We start from the raw sequence: 18,152 nt of genomic DNA on the forward strand, positions 1-18,152 counted from the left end.
AAAAAAAAAATTAATTAATTCAATGTGAATACTGGCGAGAGAACAAAGTGTTAATTTTATTTTAGAAAAAAAAATTGGAAAATATTTTTTCGGGGTTTCCAAATCAATTGGTTGACTATATGAAGATATTTGTTGGTGTTGGTGGTGGTGACTAGTGGAGGAGGAGGAAGGGGAGGTATTTGTGGAGAATCAAAGGGAGAAAAAAAAATTCTCTAGAAATCTTGTTTTTCATGTTTGATATTGAAGTATACTTGGTGTAGTGACATTTGATGATGCTGATGTTGATGATGTTGACGATGTTGATGATGATAGATTTGGTTGATTACCATGATTATTATTATTATTATTATTATTATGATGTTGATGAGGATTATTCATTCTTAATGCATTAAAACCTTTATTATACCAATCATTTTCATTATCAATATCCGAAAGTTGTTGTTGTTGTTGTTGTTGTCGATGATTAATTGAAACAGCTGCGGCTGCTGCTGCAGCAGCCGCAGCTGAATGTGTTGTCATACCAATAAATGGTGTTGTTCCGGTTGTTCCGGTTGGTCCATTTAATGAATGTTGATATGCACTTGCTGCGGCTGCTGCTGCAGCAGCCGCAGCTATTGGTGTATGATAATGACGTGATGTAGCCGATGATGATGTTGTACCAATAATATTACTACCACCAACACCACCACCATTACCATATTGATGATATTGATGTGGATTATGATGTAAATGATTATGCTGTAGATGATTTTGTTGTTGTTGTTGATGATTATTATTATTTTGTTGTTGATGTTGATGATTACGATTTTGTTGTTGTTGTTGTGCAGCTTGTTGTACAGCTTGTGCTTGATGATAAATATTACGCATCATAGCACCATTACAAGCAGGTAACATTGTACTATTTGTTAATGCTTTTTGTATTTGTTTTTCTTGTTTACGATATTTGGCACGACGATTTTGAAACCATACCTTATTTTTTTGTTGAGGAAGGAGGAGGTGAAACAAAATTTTTTTGGGGGTTAAATTTTCAAGTTTTTGAAACGAATGAAAAACCTGTTAAATAAAAACACTTACCTGTATTCTTGCTTCATTCAATTTAGTTATCCGAGCTAATTCTTCCCGGCAATAAATATCCGGATAATGACTTTTAGCAAATGCTGATTCTAATTCTTGTAATTGTTCTTGGGTGAATGTTGTACGATGTCTACGTCGTGCTGGTGTTGGTGGACAATTTGTATTTGTTGTTATCAATGATGATGTTGATGATGTTGTCAGTGAATTTATTGTCAACGATGATGGAATCGTAGATGATGATGATGATGATGATGATGTAAGACAAGCAGCAGCCATTAATGATGATGAATGATGATGATGATGATTATGATGATGATGATGTCCACCGTTACCAAGATGACTTAAAACAGATGATGGTGTAGGTGGAGGTGGTGGTTGTAATGATAAAGATGGAGGTGGTGGTGGTGGTGGTGGTGGAAGAAGTGTTGATGATTGATGATCAACTTTAAGTTTTTTAAATGCAGTTTCTGCAACTGAATTACTTAATACATTTGGAAATGTTGAAAATACTGAAGAAAAAAAAAGACAGAAAAAAGAGCGAAAAATTCGTAAAAAATATCAAAAAATCAACCAAAAACCAATGAAAACTAATCACGGTTTTCAATTTTTCAATTACACTTGTTTCGTTTTTCGTTTCTAGATAAAATCTATCCATAGTTTTTTCGATATGATATTCAATATTCTCTCTCTCTCTCTCTCTCTCTCTCTCTCTCTCAATCAATGTTGTCACCCAATTTGTCATCATCATCCGAAAACATCAGCCGAAAACATTGATTATTTTTTTCACTAACTCTCTATTGATCTCGTAAGTGTTATACACTTACTCAGATATTCATTTTGATTTGAACAACATTGAATTCATTCATTGAATACATTGAACATTCAATGAATTGAATGAATGAAAAAAAAAATTTGATCGCCTGCCGTGTAATGATAATGATGATGTTGTTGTTGTTGATTGATTGTAATATTAATCACTAATGGAAATATATAACCATTCAAGATACCCGATGTGTATATTTAAAAGCAAACCAGAAATTTGACACAACAAAATAACCAAACTACAACAACACAACCACACAATCGGGTGTTTCATTCGGGTCTTATCCATTTGTATTCAGTTGTTTTCGCTTGCTCGGGTTTCTCGGACAAAACAACAGGACCAAAAATCATTCAAAAATAACCAACACCTGCTCTCTTTTTACAACTCTCTCTCGACTTTTTTCCATTCTTTCATCACTCTCTAATACAAAGATCATGATGTCAATCATTTTTATTGTTGCAAAATTGATGGATGGATGGATGGATTGATGGATGTTTTTTTATGTTAATGTTATTCATCATCATCATCCCGATCGATCCGAAAAAAACTAAAAAACTAAAAACTTGATTTAGGTAAAACTAAAATAATGACCAAATAATAATAATGACCAAATAATAATGGTGATGGTGGTAATAGAAATTTTTTTTTGTCACAATCGATGTTCAATAATCGATAAAAATCGATTATCGATGTTTTAATGTTGTCTTTCCCGATCCTTATTTAGAAATTACTAAATTTACCTGAATGATGATGATGGTTGTGATGAGGATGAAGATGACCATTATTATCATTAAATAATCGATGTGAATTCAATTGATGATGATTATTTTGATGACTATTTCCACCTAGGGTTGTTGTAATCGTTGATAATGATGATGTTGCAGCCGATGATGATGATATATTACCATTATCCATTAAATGTAAATTATTATGATTACCATTTAACGTTGTCATACCATATATGGTTTGAACAAAATCATTATTATCACTTGTTGTTGTTGATGGTGGTGGTGGTGTGGTTCTTGATGGAGTTGTTGGTGTTAATGAATTATTATTATTATTAAGACAATTTAATGTTGGTGATGATGATGATGAAGAGGATGATGACGAAGATGATAACGATGACGTTGATAATGTTGGTGATTTTGATGAATGATTTTGTTGTTGTTGTTGATGATGATTATGATGATGATTATTACGTTGTTTTTCCGTTGTTTGAGACATTGAATGTTTTTTTGTTTTTTGGTTTGATTTAGTTGACAAGAAGAATATTTTCATCCAAATTCATAACATTTTAAAAAATCAAGAATTTAATGAAACATTTTTGGATTGTTGATCGAAACACATTTCAGTTTTTGGTTTATTAAAAAACTTGAATGAATTTACAATTTATAAGGTTAATTGATTCGATTTTCAATGATAAAAAATGGACGTTTTTGATGTTTCAAATGCTTTATTCAATCATCACAAAATCAAACTAAAATTGAATGAATAAATTTTCAAAATGTAAAAAATTTTCAAATTTGTTTCAAATCTTGATGATTATCATCAACTGATCAATATCGAAATAGTTAATGTTTGTTTTGTTTGTTGTTTTCTCTCGATTCTATTCTCCTATTCGAATGATGATTATGATGATGATAAATTAAGCCTATTACCATTATGGAGTTATCTCTAAATAGTTTTCTAGAGGAATATTCTATCTTCACAGCAACAACAACAAAATCATTGATAGAAAAGAAATGAATAACATAGAGATGCTTCAAAAACTGAAAATAATAATTTAGCAGAATCAAACAGAATATTTTTATTTCGGGTTTTATTTCGGGATTCTGGTTCAACCAGAACCAAGCTGAATATGATGAACATTACAACAGGCCACACCTTTTTCGATTCGAATTAACCAATCAAATTTGTTTATAACGACTATATAGTTCATCCATTCATACTATCAATGAATAAAAAATGGGAGGTACCAAATGATCAACGCCTTCTTTTTTTTCACTGTACAAAATTAACTGCCACTGCTGATGTTGTTGTTTGAAACATTTTATCGCACTACAGTTTTATTAAGACGCAATATTCAGTCAAAGTTTGCGTCCAATTTCTCTCTCTCTCTCTCTCTCTCTCTCTCTCTCTCTCTCTCTCTCTCTCTCTCCCGTCAATAGCCCGACGAAACAACAGCAAAAAGAAAAATGATTTTTTCTGGAAAAAAATGATTTTTTTGTTGCTTTTGTTGTTGATGATGATGACGATAACTGGATTACGAAATGAATGAAAAGCAGCCACCATCATCATCATCGTTGCACCAGAAAGAGAGAAAAACTACTACGTGTTTAAACATTAACGTTTTTGGTTTTTTTTGTTGCCTGAATTTGAGTTTGTTTCAAACAGAAACCGAAAAATATTCCAACAACCAAGTGAAAAACCCGAATTTTCTTTTTCATCATTGGCTGTGTTCTTCGTTCGTTTCCAAAAAAAAGATAGATCGATAATATTCTGATGATGGGCAATATTTTCGTTGTTGAATCCATTTTTCCATCCACGAATTTTCGTTTTGAAAAGCAAAACATTTCAAACTTTATCAAGTTCTTCACTACTTTCGTTTTCTGTTTCCAAAATTTCAAAGATAAAACAAACCTTATGACGAAGAAAAATTTTCCCGAAAGATTCTTTTCCATTTTCAGGACCAAAAAAAAATGATGATGATGATGATGATGATGATGGAAAAGAGAAAGTTCACTTTATTTCAGAATTTTTTTTTCTTCTTCTTCTTCTTTTCGTTGACTGACTGAATGAATGAAAACTCCATCATGAAACTCTCCATATTAAGTTGAACTAAATGAAAAGTAAATGAATAGAGAGAGAGAGAGAGAGAGAGAGAGAGAGAGAGAGAGAGAGAGAGAGAGAGAGAGAAACTAAGAGAACTTTGAGTATCAAGTAGAAAGATATTTGGATGTTTCTGTTGTTGTTGTTGTTGTTGTTGTTGTAGATTAAATCCATTAAATGCATTTTAGCAACTTAGACATTCACTTTTATCAGTGAAAAAAAAAAAGAAAAAACTATTATTATAGTCAGAAAAAAAAACATTCGTGGAAAAAAAACCCAAAGAGAGAGAGAAAACATTCCGAATAAAAACATCCATCCAAAATAGACAGCAACGATGATGATGATGATGAAGTAGGAAAAAAATGGATGCAAAGAATGCAAAAAAAAAATTCACTTTCAACCGAAGATGAACGATGTATTTGTATGCAATTACGACATCATCATCATCATTTATAGTCGGGAAATTTTTCCTTAAATTTTCTTTTCCAGAATATTTCCCCATCCACATCTCATCGCTTCATTTTTATATATATAGGTTCTGATTCGTTATAGAGAATTTATATTCAAAAAACAAAAAAAAAATTCTTTAGTAGAATTAAATGATTAAATAATCAAAGATATGTAATCAACAAAAAAAAAGTCAAGAATATTCTGTTTTTATCAAATGAAATTTTCCATTTTTTTTCACCATTTAAATTCTGTAATTCATTTGTTTTACAGGTGCAAGAAAAATATGTTTAACATCACTTGAATGAAACAAACGATAACAACAACAACAACAAAAAAATTTGTTCTTTATTAATTACCATGGGGGGTTCAAACAATGGTTGAAATGGTCGAAATGGTTGGACACACTTGGTGTTGAAATAGTGGATAATGATGATGATGATAATTGTACACGTTTTTGTTCCGTACACGCGTACGATCATTCGTACGTTATGTCCCCGAAAATCCGAAATCGAAATGTATCCGTCGGATTTGAAATTTGAACGAAAAACCGAACCAATCAACCAACAGCAGGTGTCCCGCCCAGCAGGTCGGTAATTTGAATCTTTTGAAAATATCATCATTGAATTATCATCATCATCATCATCATCGACACATTGACAACGTCATCAAACATCGGGTCGTGATCGAAACAAATGGATTTTTTTGTTGCTCGAAACACAAGTGACTTGTTTCTCTCAGTTTGTCATTCATTCATTCGATGAATGAATTTGAATTTCAAATTCAAATGCAAATGCAAGTGAAAAAGTGACCGATCAAGTGTAATTTGAGAATAGGTTCTTTAGTTGAATGAATGAATGAATGAATGAATAGTGTGTGCCTCTGTGTTGTTTTGTGTGTGGAAAACATGAAACACGTGCACGTGAAAAAAATGTGTGATATTGATGATTTTTGGAAATGGAAAAACATAACTATAGCACATTTATTGTCATGTTCGGCATCCTTTTTTTTCGTTCAATTTTGTTTTTAGCCAAACAAAACAACGAAAGAAACAAATCAATTATCGTAAAAAACAACAGATTCTATCATTTTTTGATTGTTTTGCCATTTCTTTTCTTGAATTCTACTTATCTCCTTTTTTTCTTCAAGAATATATTCTCATTTTCAATCTGTAGAATTGTATGATGTAAATAGGATCCAAGAGATCATTTTGACAAGCAAACAATCATTTCCCACCTCTTCATCTCCCCCGTTTCACATAAAAATACAATATATTTCTCCGTGTATGGGGAAAAAAATGTATTTTTTTTCTTTCTTTTGATCTGATAGCAAACACCTGAGCTCAAAATTCATTTTGCTTTTTTGCTTTTTCCATTTTCATCTCCATTCACGCCCAATTGATTCTAAAAGAATGAATGAATGAATATTGTGAACATCATCACTAGACTAGCCAGTCAACCAACCAAACATTTCAAATCTTTTTTCTGCTGAATGATATTATTCATATTCATAGTAATTGAAATGTCATCAGATCAGTAAACCACAACAACTCATGGAATTTTCACCAAAAGCCAAAACCAGCGAACAAAATGAAAACTGAAAACTCTGTTTTTGGTCATCCACATTCTCATTCAGATAAAGCCAATTTATTCATGTTTTTCTGTTTTGTAACAAAAAAAATTTTTTTTTTTTTTGACTTTTCCAAATTGCAATAGGGCGAAAAAGATGAGCAAACAAAGAAGCAAATGCGAAAAAGTGATGAGAGAATATTCTGTGTGTGTGTGTATTCTGTGAATTATTCCAAATTGTAATGATGATGATTGGTGATGATGAAGAAGAATCGTTCCATACTTCGTTTTTCATTCATCATTTTCAACTTACAATTCAGGTTGAGTTCATTTTCCATCATCATCATCCTTCTCAATCATTTCTCTATCATTATCACCACTATAAAACATGATGAAAAACATTCTTTCACACACATACACAGAATTTGTTTCTTTCTTTTTGGCCAGAGAAAAATGCAAAAGGGAATCATCATCATCTAAATTCCAACATCCCAAAATAAAAAAAAACTGAACTGAACTTCTCATTCTCGCCAACTATCTCTCGCTATCTCTCTCTTTCTCTCTCTCTCTCTCTCTCTCTCTCTCTCTCTTGGGTTGATTCTTCTTCTTTTTCGCTAATTTACTGAATTTCCAATTCCAATCAACACGCACACAGAACACAGACATATAAAACAGAATCATCATCAGAAGAAGCAGCAGAATTTTTTTTTTGGGCAACAACCGAAAAGCGAAAACAAAACAAAAAAAAACTCATTTAAATTCATATGGGGATTCATCATTTTTAGATTCTGTAGACACCAGCAACTATACACATAGTGATATTTGGTTGCTTCTGCTGCTGCTGCTGCTGATCATCATTGCTGAAAATTGAAAAAACGAAAAACGAAAAAACGAATCAAAAATTCTTTCAAAATGTCGAATAGTGTCTATGTCGATCATTATTGTTTTTGAGAAAACCAGAAAAACGATTTTAGTTGCAAAAATTAGCATTTTTTGGATATTGTTGAAAATTACAAATTTTTATTTGTAAAAAATGAAATTTTACAAAAAAATTACAAACAAATTTTTATTTCTTAAAACTATAAAGATATTCACCATATGAAATAAAACCATCATTATTTAGATCGAAAATTTTAAAAACTTGATCAATTTTATCTAATTTAGTAATTAAACAAAAAAAAAGATTATTATAAAATGAGAATTAATAGATTGAGAAAGTTTTTTTGGAAAATTTCTTTTTGGGAAATTTCCCAAACAAAACAAAAAAAAATCTTACCTGCATCACGATCAAATTTTTCCTGCCAATATGAATGAATTTCATTGTTGGTCATCTTTATTTATTTGAAGAAAATTTACAGGGAAAAAAAATTGAGAAAGTTTCCAAGAAAGTTTACAGAAAGTTTTTACAGAAGTTAAAAATCAAAAATTAGACAAACCTTTTGTTTAACATCATTGGTTAATGTTGATTCTGATTCATGATAAATTGATGCAAGAATTTCTAGACCATCCAATTGAAGATTATTATCATAATCATGTAGACGGAAATTATAGAAAATCATATCATCTTCATTTGGTTGTTGTTGTTGTTTATCACCATCACCATCATCACCAATATCAAAATGAAATTGTTCTTTAAAATCATGACGAATGTGTCTAAATTTAAGGAAATTTTCCGTCAATTTTTCATGTTAATTATTATTTTCAAGTTTTCCAGGGAAACTTACTCGATATTTTTATCAAAAAGAATTGATCGTCCATCATCAACATCCACGTTTGATTCGGAATAGACAAAACTGACCAAAACAATCAAAATAGTGGCCAAAAATGTTGTTGTCGGTGGTTTTCGATGCATCCTCAAAATTGTTTTGTTTTTTAAACCAAATTTTGTTGTTGTTGTTGTCATTGATACACGTGTAATAATGGATAATGAAATAATGGAAACCATAAAATTTGAGAGTTAATCACCATCCATCCATCCAATTATCATTATCTTTTTCAATTGCTTTTCTTTTGGTGATAAGCAGGTTTTCCAGATTAAAAATTGATTTTTTTTAAATCTACAACATGGTTCAGCTGTCGCCATCTATCGATGGTGATTATAACTTTCAGAGAAAATTTTTTTTTCAAAAATTTTTCAAAACGCGGGATTTTTTTCTTTTGAAAAAATCAACAGAAAAATAAGGAAAAATTTCCATTTTTGTCGGAACAAAATTCATGGTACACCTGTTCGATTCTTCGTCATCCAAAATAAACGATGCAAATGAAATGTGCGTGATGAAGATGACACACAGCGAACGAACATAACGAACGACCAAAAATGACAACATCCTTCCATTGTTTTTTTTTATTTCAAACATAACAAACAAAACAAAATAAACAAACAAACAATGCAGGGGAAAACAAACGGAATAACATTGTTTTATCGTCAGATTAATTACCAAACAAAACCATTCAGGAAATTCTTGAAAATGATCATCCAGGAAAAATTTCGGGCATTTTTTTCTGTCAATGGATAGTGTAGGGTGTGTTTGTTGAAGTTTTTCTGAAAACTTTCTCACAAAAATCAAATCAATCGATCAATTAATTGATCGATTGTTTTTGCCTGTTTCGTTTTGTTTCTTCGAAAAAAATGTATCGCAAACAAACCTTTCTCCCATCACACAACCGCCTATCATTACTAATTTTTTTTACTCGTTTTGATTTCATTATGTTTCAACACATGTATGGTTAACAGCTGTTCAACTTCAATATTGAAACAACAATAATGATCATTATTTGAAAAGGATCTTGAAATTTGAAACTATACTAAGTTTTAGAGCAAAAAACAAAAAACAATGGATGTTTTTTTTTCTATTTGAAAGCTTAACTCGATTTTTGTTTCGAAGAAAACACACTGAATGAAAAAAAAATCCCATTGTCATTTCAGAGAGAGAGAGAGAGAGAGAAAGGAGAAATCGCCCATCACCTCAAGTATTGTCTCTGCATATTGGATTTCTCTTCAAATGATTTTCTAGCTATAGCATCTATAGACACATTACCTATTCGGCAATCATCATCATTATTATTGGCGGACAGGTGATTCAAACATGTTTCATCGTTGTTAGAAAAAAATTACTTATCCTGGGTTGTTGTTGTTGTTGTTGTCGTTGGTGATTGCAACCATCAAACCAACAACAACAACAACAACGATCGACAACAACAACAACGATCGGCAATCGACATGGACAAGTTTTTCTGAATTGAATTTAAAAAAACTGCCCTTTTTTCTTCATATGAAACATGTTCACAACGGATGAATGAACACACACATGCAACCACCACTCGACCACTGTCTATAGATTTAAGTAGAAAAAAAAATTGAATTACTTTAGCTGAACAAACGACAACAAACGACAACCACCACTACGATCAACGGCCATCGACCATTGAAGCAAAGCCAGTTTGTCCGGAAACAATCCGGTAACCAGAAACGAAAAAAAAACAAGACCCCTTTACAAAGATTTGAAACAAAAAAAAAAAAAATTACAAAATTTTTTGATTGTAGAATTTATGCGCATGCGTAATATTAGATTTGGTATCTTCGTTATCGTCTTCGTCTTCTTCGTTGTTTTGGTTTTGGTTAATGGTGGTCTGTTTTTATTTCGTTGTGTATTGGTTGTGTTGAATGGATGGATGACTCTCTCTCTCTCTCTTCGATATATTCGTGAAACCATGGTAAAATGATAATAAAGAGAGAAAGAAAAAAGATTCGGGTCTCTTCGTTATATGAATTTTTTCGTTTGTTTGTTTGTTGTTTTTTTCTCTCAATTTTTGTTTGACTTTCGTAAAACATTTTTGCCCGTTTGTGTGTGTGTGTGTGTGGTGTAATTCAACGAACGAATTAATGAAAAAAAAATAGAATCATCAATTTATTTTACAACGAAAACAACAAACAACGAAATCAACAAAAAACCGAAATTCGTGAATCGAAAAAAAGTGTTTGTTTTGTTTTTGGGAGAGATTCTCGTCAAAATAGCAGAATCGAATACAAGATCATTCTGTGTGTAAATAGATTTCGAATCTTTTTCTTCTTCGTCGTTTTGGGATTCGAAATAAGAATCTTTTGTTTTTTTGTTTTTTAAAATTCAAAATTCCATCGTTTTGTTTTTTTTTCCATATTTTTGTTGTTGATTTTCTGTTTATACAAAGTTATTTATATCGTTTTCAACGAAATCCTTTTGCACTAATTTTTGCTTGCCCCGATCAATCAATCAATCAATCAATCAAATTGAATAAAATCAATTGAATAAATGATAATTTGTTGTTGTTGTTGTTTTAGTTGATCGATTTGACTCGATAACTTTTTTCAATAATGAAAATGTGCTCTAAATAATATTTTGTTTGAATAATAATCCCTCAACAAAGCAAGAAATCTCTGCATTTGATTTTCATCGAATCATTTTTCTTCCAGAAAATTTTTTGTGTTTAAAAAATCAACAAGAAACAACAACAAACGAACGAACGATGATGAGCATCCAACAACAATTACGAACAAGTTTTATGCAAAGTCCACTTGTTACTTGGGTATGTTTTCCATATAATAATAATATTTTTCGTGTATTTATAAATCCAGTTTACCTATGTGTTTACCAATGTGTCTTGATGGTCATCATCATCAATATTTATTTTTCTTTTGTTTTGTTTTGTTTTGTTTTTTCTGTTCTGATTCATTAACTAAAAACAATGGCCGGTTTGATTCTCTTCATCCAATTGATGATGATCTTTTTTGGATACAAATAAAATAGAGGTAGCAGTGATCAACAACCAGAGCAACCACAATTGAATTATTCATATTTAGTAGACTATTTTTGGAGATCAAGTTATGAATTTTTTTTTCTGTTTTTTTCGGTAGAAAAACAAACTAATCCAATGTGTCATTGATGATAATGACAAATCGAAATTGATAAATCGAATGACTTGATTTTTTAAAGGTTTTTCAATTAATTAATTATAGCTAATTAGAAGATTAGTTTGTTTGTTGTTTATCAATTTAGGTCGATTTACAAAGTTTTCATCATAATCATCATGATTAGGCTAAAAATTACACACACACATTTAATCTATTGAATGAATGAATGAACATTATTGATGAATAATTGATTTTTACTGGAAAATGGAAAAAAACCAACTGAAAAAATTCATTATCATTCATGTCATGATAGTGGATTTCTTTCTCTTTTTTTTTGGTTTCACTTTGAAATTATTAATCAGTTTTTGATTTTGATTTTTTTGAATGAAATTTGTAAAATCCATTTTTGAATAATTGTTTTTTTTGTTTGTAATTTCTCTTTTCTTTCTTTTTATAATAGCTGAAAACATTATTGGATGAAAATTGTAATGATTATGATGATTTATGTAAAGGATTCTATCTTAATAAAGCATGGCTTCAAATGTAAGTGATTATTTTTTGAATCAAATCATTATGTTAATTTCTGTTTGTCGTTTTTCAATGTTCATAGCGATTCAAATCCATTACACATTATACAAGATTCAATATCATCAACAACAACAACAACATCGGCAATAAATACCGAAATTGCCAATTCATCTAAACGGATAAAAAATTTAAATATTTTATTACAAAATATAAAAAATTTTTATCAAAATGTTTTAGATCAATTATTAGTATTACGTTTACCGGATGTAACAAGAATTGCATTTCAATGTAATGATGAATTATGGTCATCATCGATACCGCAAAATAATTCATTATTTAGTTTAATGAATCAATATTATCAATCATCATCAACATCATCATCATCAACGACAACAGCAGCAACAACATCGACATCAACAACAACATCAACATATAATTATTATGATGATCTGCAAACATTATTATTATTAATACTTGGTTGTGCTGTACAATGTGAACATAAAGAAATATTTATTGAAAAAATTAAACAATTAGATATATCTGTACAACATTCAATTGTTGAATGTATACAACAGATAACGGATAATCCAGAATCAGTATTTTTAATGTCCGAATGGAATATGCCACCAGATGATGAAGAGGAAAAAGAACGTTTGTATATGATAATGGTTGGCCTTATAAATAGGCTAACCAATGAACGTGATCAATTATATCAACGTGTTGTTGATCTATCATCAGAAATGCTTAGTTTAACAATACAGGCCAATACAATTACATTTGATCAATCATCATCAAATAATTCTAGTCTACAAAATAATAATAATTCTGTTAATCATTGTGATCAAAAATCTCATTATCTAGTTGAATTGGCTGATGTTAAATCAAAATTAAGACGATTACAACAAGAATTAGAGGAAAAAAATGAAATAATCACCGAATTAAAAGAAACAATTGAACAGAATAAAGAATTTTATAATAAATTAAGACATGATAATCTTGAATTAACACAAGAAGCAAGAACAGCCAAAGCATATCGTGATGAGATTGATGTACTAAATGAACGTTGTAGAAAAATTGATAGACTTGAAGCAGAAGTACAACGTTATCGTGATAAAATAAATGAACTTGATTATTGTAAAACACGTGTAGAAGAATTACGTGAAGATAATCGTATACTTGGTGAAACAAAAACAATGTTAGAAGATCAATTAGAATCAAGTCGTAAACGTGTTGAAAAAATACCCGAATTAGAGGAAAAAATACTCAAATTAACGACGCATGGAAATGAATTAAATTTACAACGAGAATTGGATAAAAATCAAATCGAAAGATTAATTGAAGAAATATCACATTTAAGATTGGAGAAAAAATTTACAAATGAAGAATTTAATCGTATACAACAAGAATTAACCGATTTACGTGCCCAAATGCGTTTAAATCATGAAACAATAATGAAAAATGAAGAGGGAAATCTTTATGATCAAATTAATCAAGATGCATCGAAAAGATTATTAAAATTAGAACATGAAAATAAAAAACTACAAACAATGGTTGATGATTATCAAAATAATTATATTGATATTGATTCAGTATTATCATTATTTCAAAATATCGATAGTATTGCTATGAATAAATGTTCAAAAGCAAAACAAGATGATGATGAAACATTATCGGAAACTAATGAAAGTGGATATGATTCAAATGTTAAAAGTAAAATTGAAAAATTAAGTCAAATTAAAGAATGGATTGGTAGAATTAATTTGAATTATGTACAAATGAAAACAAAAGAAATGGAAAAAAATGTTTTGGAAAAAGAAAATGATGAACTAAAGACAAGATTACGAGATATTAGTGCCAAATTTGATATGATGGAAAAGAATTTTACACAAACAATTTCGGAAAATCAAAAAAATCAACGAATTATTGAACAGAAAACAAAAAAATTACAAGAATATCAATCTGAATTAGAATTGATTGAAAATGAAAATCAAAAATTAATGTCCAATGCTGATTCATTACGATTATCATTGAAAAAATTGAATGATTTAGAAATTGAAATGACCAATTTGGAAACGGAAAAACAACGTTTTGAACAGGAAAATAAATCATTAGAAAAAGAAATCAATCGATTAAAAACATCGATTGATTTTAAAGATCAAATTATTGATGATAATTCAGGAAAATTATCAACATTTGAATTGGAAAATAAACGATTAAAAAAAGAAATGGAAATGAATGGTCAATTAGGACAACGATTGAAAGATGTTGAAAAAGAAAATAAAGATTTAGTCAATGCTTCAGCCGTTCAGCGAAAAACATTAACAACATTACAACGAGATTTAGTTGAAGAAAAACTTAAAACGGAAAAATTTTCGGAAGAATTTGCAAAAATTGTTGAAACATTAAATCGTTTATGTGAAGAAAATTATGATAATAATGAATTACGTATTAATTCAAAAGATATTTATTCATTAATTAATGGACAAGTATCGACAGCTATTAATGATACATTACAATCATTAATTGAAAAATATTCTACTGAAAAAGATTCACATATTGAAGAATTACAAGCAAGATTAGCTGATCTTAAAGATAGTAATCAAGAAATGCAAAATCTAATCAATTCGCTTAAACGACAATTGAATATTGATGAAAAATCTGATATAAAATCATCATTAGATTCATTGAATGAATTACAACGAAGAATATTTGCATTGGAAGATGAAAATCATCAACTAAAAACTGATTTAAATCAACAAAAAGATAATCAAATGGAAATAGCCATCCGAAATGATATGATCGAATCAAAACTTCAAACATTGAATGAATCGAATGCTGAATTGAAAAATAAAAATGCAACACTTGAAGTAGAAAATAGCCTGCTAAAATCACAGAATAGTTCACTTGAAAGTCAAACAATTGAATTACAAGAACAAATGGTTACCATTCAGGATTCAATTGAAAAACTGAAGATTAAATGTGAAGAATATGAAACAGCACATCGATTATTGATCAATGATAATGAATCATTACAGGAAATTCATCAACAATTGACAGGTATGTTGTTTTTTTGAAATTTTTATTTATTAAACTTATCATTCTTTTTCATTTTAAAAAAAGTTGATTATGAAAATTTGACAAAAATTCATGGCACATTAAAACAATCATATAAAAAATTAAAAAATGATTATAAAACAATGGAAGAAAAATTGAAAGTACAAATGACAAAATATGATGAATTAATGAAAAATGCTGATGAAGAACTGCAAACATTACGATTGGAAATGGAAAAAAATTCTCAACCAACAAAAGAAAACAATGTTGATCATGAAGAAAAATTTTTATCATTAAATAATGAATATAAAATATTGGATGAAGAATATAAACGATTACAAACTGAACATAAAATGTTACAAAATATTTATAAAAAATTACGATCTGATAATAATGATCTGAAATTAAAACATACTGAATTACAAGGTGAAACAGCTGAATGTAAAGATCGTATGAATGCATTGAATGTTGAAGTATCAAAATTATCAAATTATTGTGAAATGGTTGCCATGACAAATACGACACTTGAACAGCAACGTAAAAAATTGGCCACACAATCAGCCAGTCTGTTGGCACAATATAATGATTTACTTATGGAATTAAGTTGTGGATGTGAACGTACAATTAAAGATAAATTACATGAATTGATTATCAAAAAAGAACGGTTAGAAAAAATGTTTAAAGATTATGATATTTCATTTGAAAAAAATATGTCGAGAGTATCGAATAATAAATCATCGAATAATTTACATCAATCATCATCATCATCCAATCGACTTGATGATTCAATTTATGGCTTGTTGTGGGAAGCTGAAACACCATCCATTCATTCGGATTCAAAATTTTTCAATTCTTCAGCATTACTACGACAGTATTCGATTAATAATGAAAAGGTTTATTTTTTTTTTGTTGATAATTTTTAATTCAATCAATTTTTCAATTTGTTTTTTTTTCGTTTATTACAGGATCAAAAAATCATTTCATCACCAAGGATTCCACCAAGAAATTTGCATACATTACAACGATATCCTCCGATTGGAATCAATACAAAAGAAACAACAACAACCACCACTACTAGCAGTATTGAATTTGTTCCAATTGAAAATAAAATGTCAATCAATATATCAAGTCGAAATAATCAACAACAACAACAAGGCAACAATAAAACATTGGATAATCATTCAATAATAGATGGTACATTTTCCAAATTACATATAACATCAACATCACCATTTCAAATTGCCAAATCAATATCGACAATTAGTTCACCAGTATCATCATCATCATCAACAACAAATAATCATTTTATGAGAGGTTCATTCAAAAGTAATAGTGTTAATTATGGAAATTTAATGCGAAAATCTGAACCAATTAATATGAAAATGTTACAAAATAATAATAAATATTCTTCACAACAACAACAGCCACAGCAACAAATTTTATGTCTATCATCAAATCGTGTTCGTGTCAATAATAATAATAATAATCAGCAACAACAACAACAACAAAAACATCATCAATTACAAAGAAATTTTAATCCAATGTCACCATTATCATTTCATTCAGATAATTCATCATCATCATCATCTACAACATCATCACATAATCATGATATAATGATTGATAAAGATCAAGATATTGGTGTTGGTGGTGGTAGTGGTGGTTCACTTTTGATAACAAGCAGTAGTAATAATAATCCAATAATATCAATGAATAATAATGTATCTACAAGATCAAGAATAACAATTACAAGTGATAGTATACAAACAATATCGAATGGTTTCAATACAAACAGTAACAATCTAAATCTGATCAATAATAATGATAATAATAATATTAGCATACAGATTAGTAATGCAATGAATAATAATCAAAATAATTTATTAACCAATAATACGATAACAACAACTGAAACTGTGATTACTTCATCATCATTACCGGATCAATCATTATCATTATCATCATCACCACCACCAATATCAATGTCATCACCAAAATCAAATACAAATGATGTTATTTTAACAAATCCAGATGATAATAATACTACAACTAATAATAATAATAATAATAATAATGGTTCAAATTCAATTTGGTATGAATATGGATGCGTATAGAATCAATCAATCAATCAATCAATGGATCGATTAGTAGAATTAATCAACAAACTATAGTGCAAATTATTTTTTTGACCTTTTTTTTGAATGTGAAACACAATAATAATGATAAATAATGTATGTTTTTATAAATATTTTATTTTTGATTTTTTTTCAAATATATTTTTTCTTTTTTTTTTTTTTGGCTTCATTCGACCACATTCAAATCAAATCGAGAGAAAAGAAAAAAAAGAACAGATAATAAATATATAATAATTAATTTGTAACAATTAATATAAATCCAAATGTGTGTGTTTTTGGGTTGTTGGTTTTTCAAAACGAAACAAAAAGTAAACTTCACCATCAAATGTGTAAACAATTTTTTTTTTGTTTTTCGAGTAAAAGAACAGATAGAGATAGAGATAGAGATAGAAAGAAAGATAAAAATGGATGGCAACAACGACAAAGTGATTAAACTAAATTAATTAGATTTTTTCTTTTTTTTGTGGTGGTGGTGGTGGCTTGCATAACAATAATTAATAATTTAAAAACAAAAAAAAAACATTTCAATAATTTATAGATTTTTTGTGTGGATAAATTCTGCTGTTTTTCTGGTTTGGTTGGTTTGTAATCGAGAAAAAAATGAATCACAAAATAAAGCAAAAAAAAAAAAAAAAATCAAAAGAATCACACTTGAACTAATCTAAAACTTGGAAATTTTTGAATACTGTTTTGTAAGTTTTTTTTATATAAGAAATCTATATGAATGAAAATGATTGAAAATGATGATCGATGATGATGAATCAATAAAACACACACACACACCAGTGTATGAATGGTGGGAATTG

At 29.0% G+C, this 18,152-nt stretch overlaps 3 protein-coding genes across 3 annotated transcripts; 1 reads left to right on the forward strand and 2 right to left on the reverse strand.

The window, feature by feature from the left end:
- Positions 1-25: 25 nt before the first annotated feature.
- LOC113796893 (uncharacterized) lies at positions 26-3,646 on the reverse strand. The gene is made up of 3 exons (XM_027347183.2): positions 2,638-3,646; positions 1,075-1,583; positions 26-969 (listed from the first exon to the last, which is right to left on the reverse strand). Exons 1-3 carry the CDS (start codon positions 3,173-3,175, stop codon positions 229-231), a joined length of 1,788 nt encoding a protein of 595 aa, XP_027202984.2. The 5' UTR covers positions 3,176-3,646; the 3' UTR covers positions 26-228.
- Positions 3,647-7,793: 4,147 nt separating this feature from the next.
- On the reverse strand, positions 7,794-8,713 carry LOC113796916 (uncharacterized). Its single transcript, XM_027347210.2, has 4 exons — positions 8,466-8,713; positions 8,178-8,394; positions 8,018-8,072; positions 7,794-7,896 (listed from the first exon to the last, which is right to left on the reverse strand). Exons 1-4 carry the CDS (start codon positions 8,684-8,686, stop codon positions 7,808-7,810), a joined length of 582 nt encoding a protein of 193 aa, XP_027203011.2. The 5' UTR covers positions 8,687-8,713; the 3' UTR covers positions 7,794-7,807.
- Positions 8,714-10,348: 1,635 nt separating this feature from the next.
- On the forward strand, positions 10,349-17,991 carry LOC113796890 (uncharacterized). The gene is made up of 5 exons (XM_075822548.1): positions 10,349-11,304; positions 12,090-12,172; positions 12,240-15,214; positions 15,278-16,104; positions 16,177-17,991. Exons 1-5 carry the CDS (start codon positions 11,245-11,247, stop codon positions 17,323-17,325), a joined length of 5,094 nt encoding a protein of 1,697 aa, XP_075678663.1. The 5' UTR covers positions 10,349-11,244; the 3' UTR covers positions 17,326-17,991.
- Positions 17,992-18,152: the final 161 nt, after the last annotated feature.

The sequence above is a fragment of the Dermatophagoides pteronyssinus genome, unplaced genomic scaffold (assembly GCF_027571235.1).
Source record: "Dermatophagoides pteronyssinus isolate colony J.1.1.1.1 unplaced genomic scaffold, Derpt_VIB-CSIC_2022.12 sq0018, whole genome shotgun sequence".
Taxonomy (NCBI): domain Eukaryota; kingdom Metazoa; phylum Arthropoda; class Arachnida; order Sarcoptiformes; family Pyroglyphidae; genus Dermatophagoides; species Dermatophagoides pteronyssinus.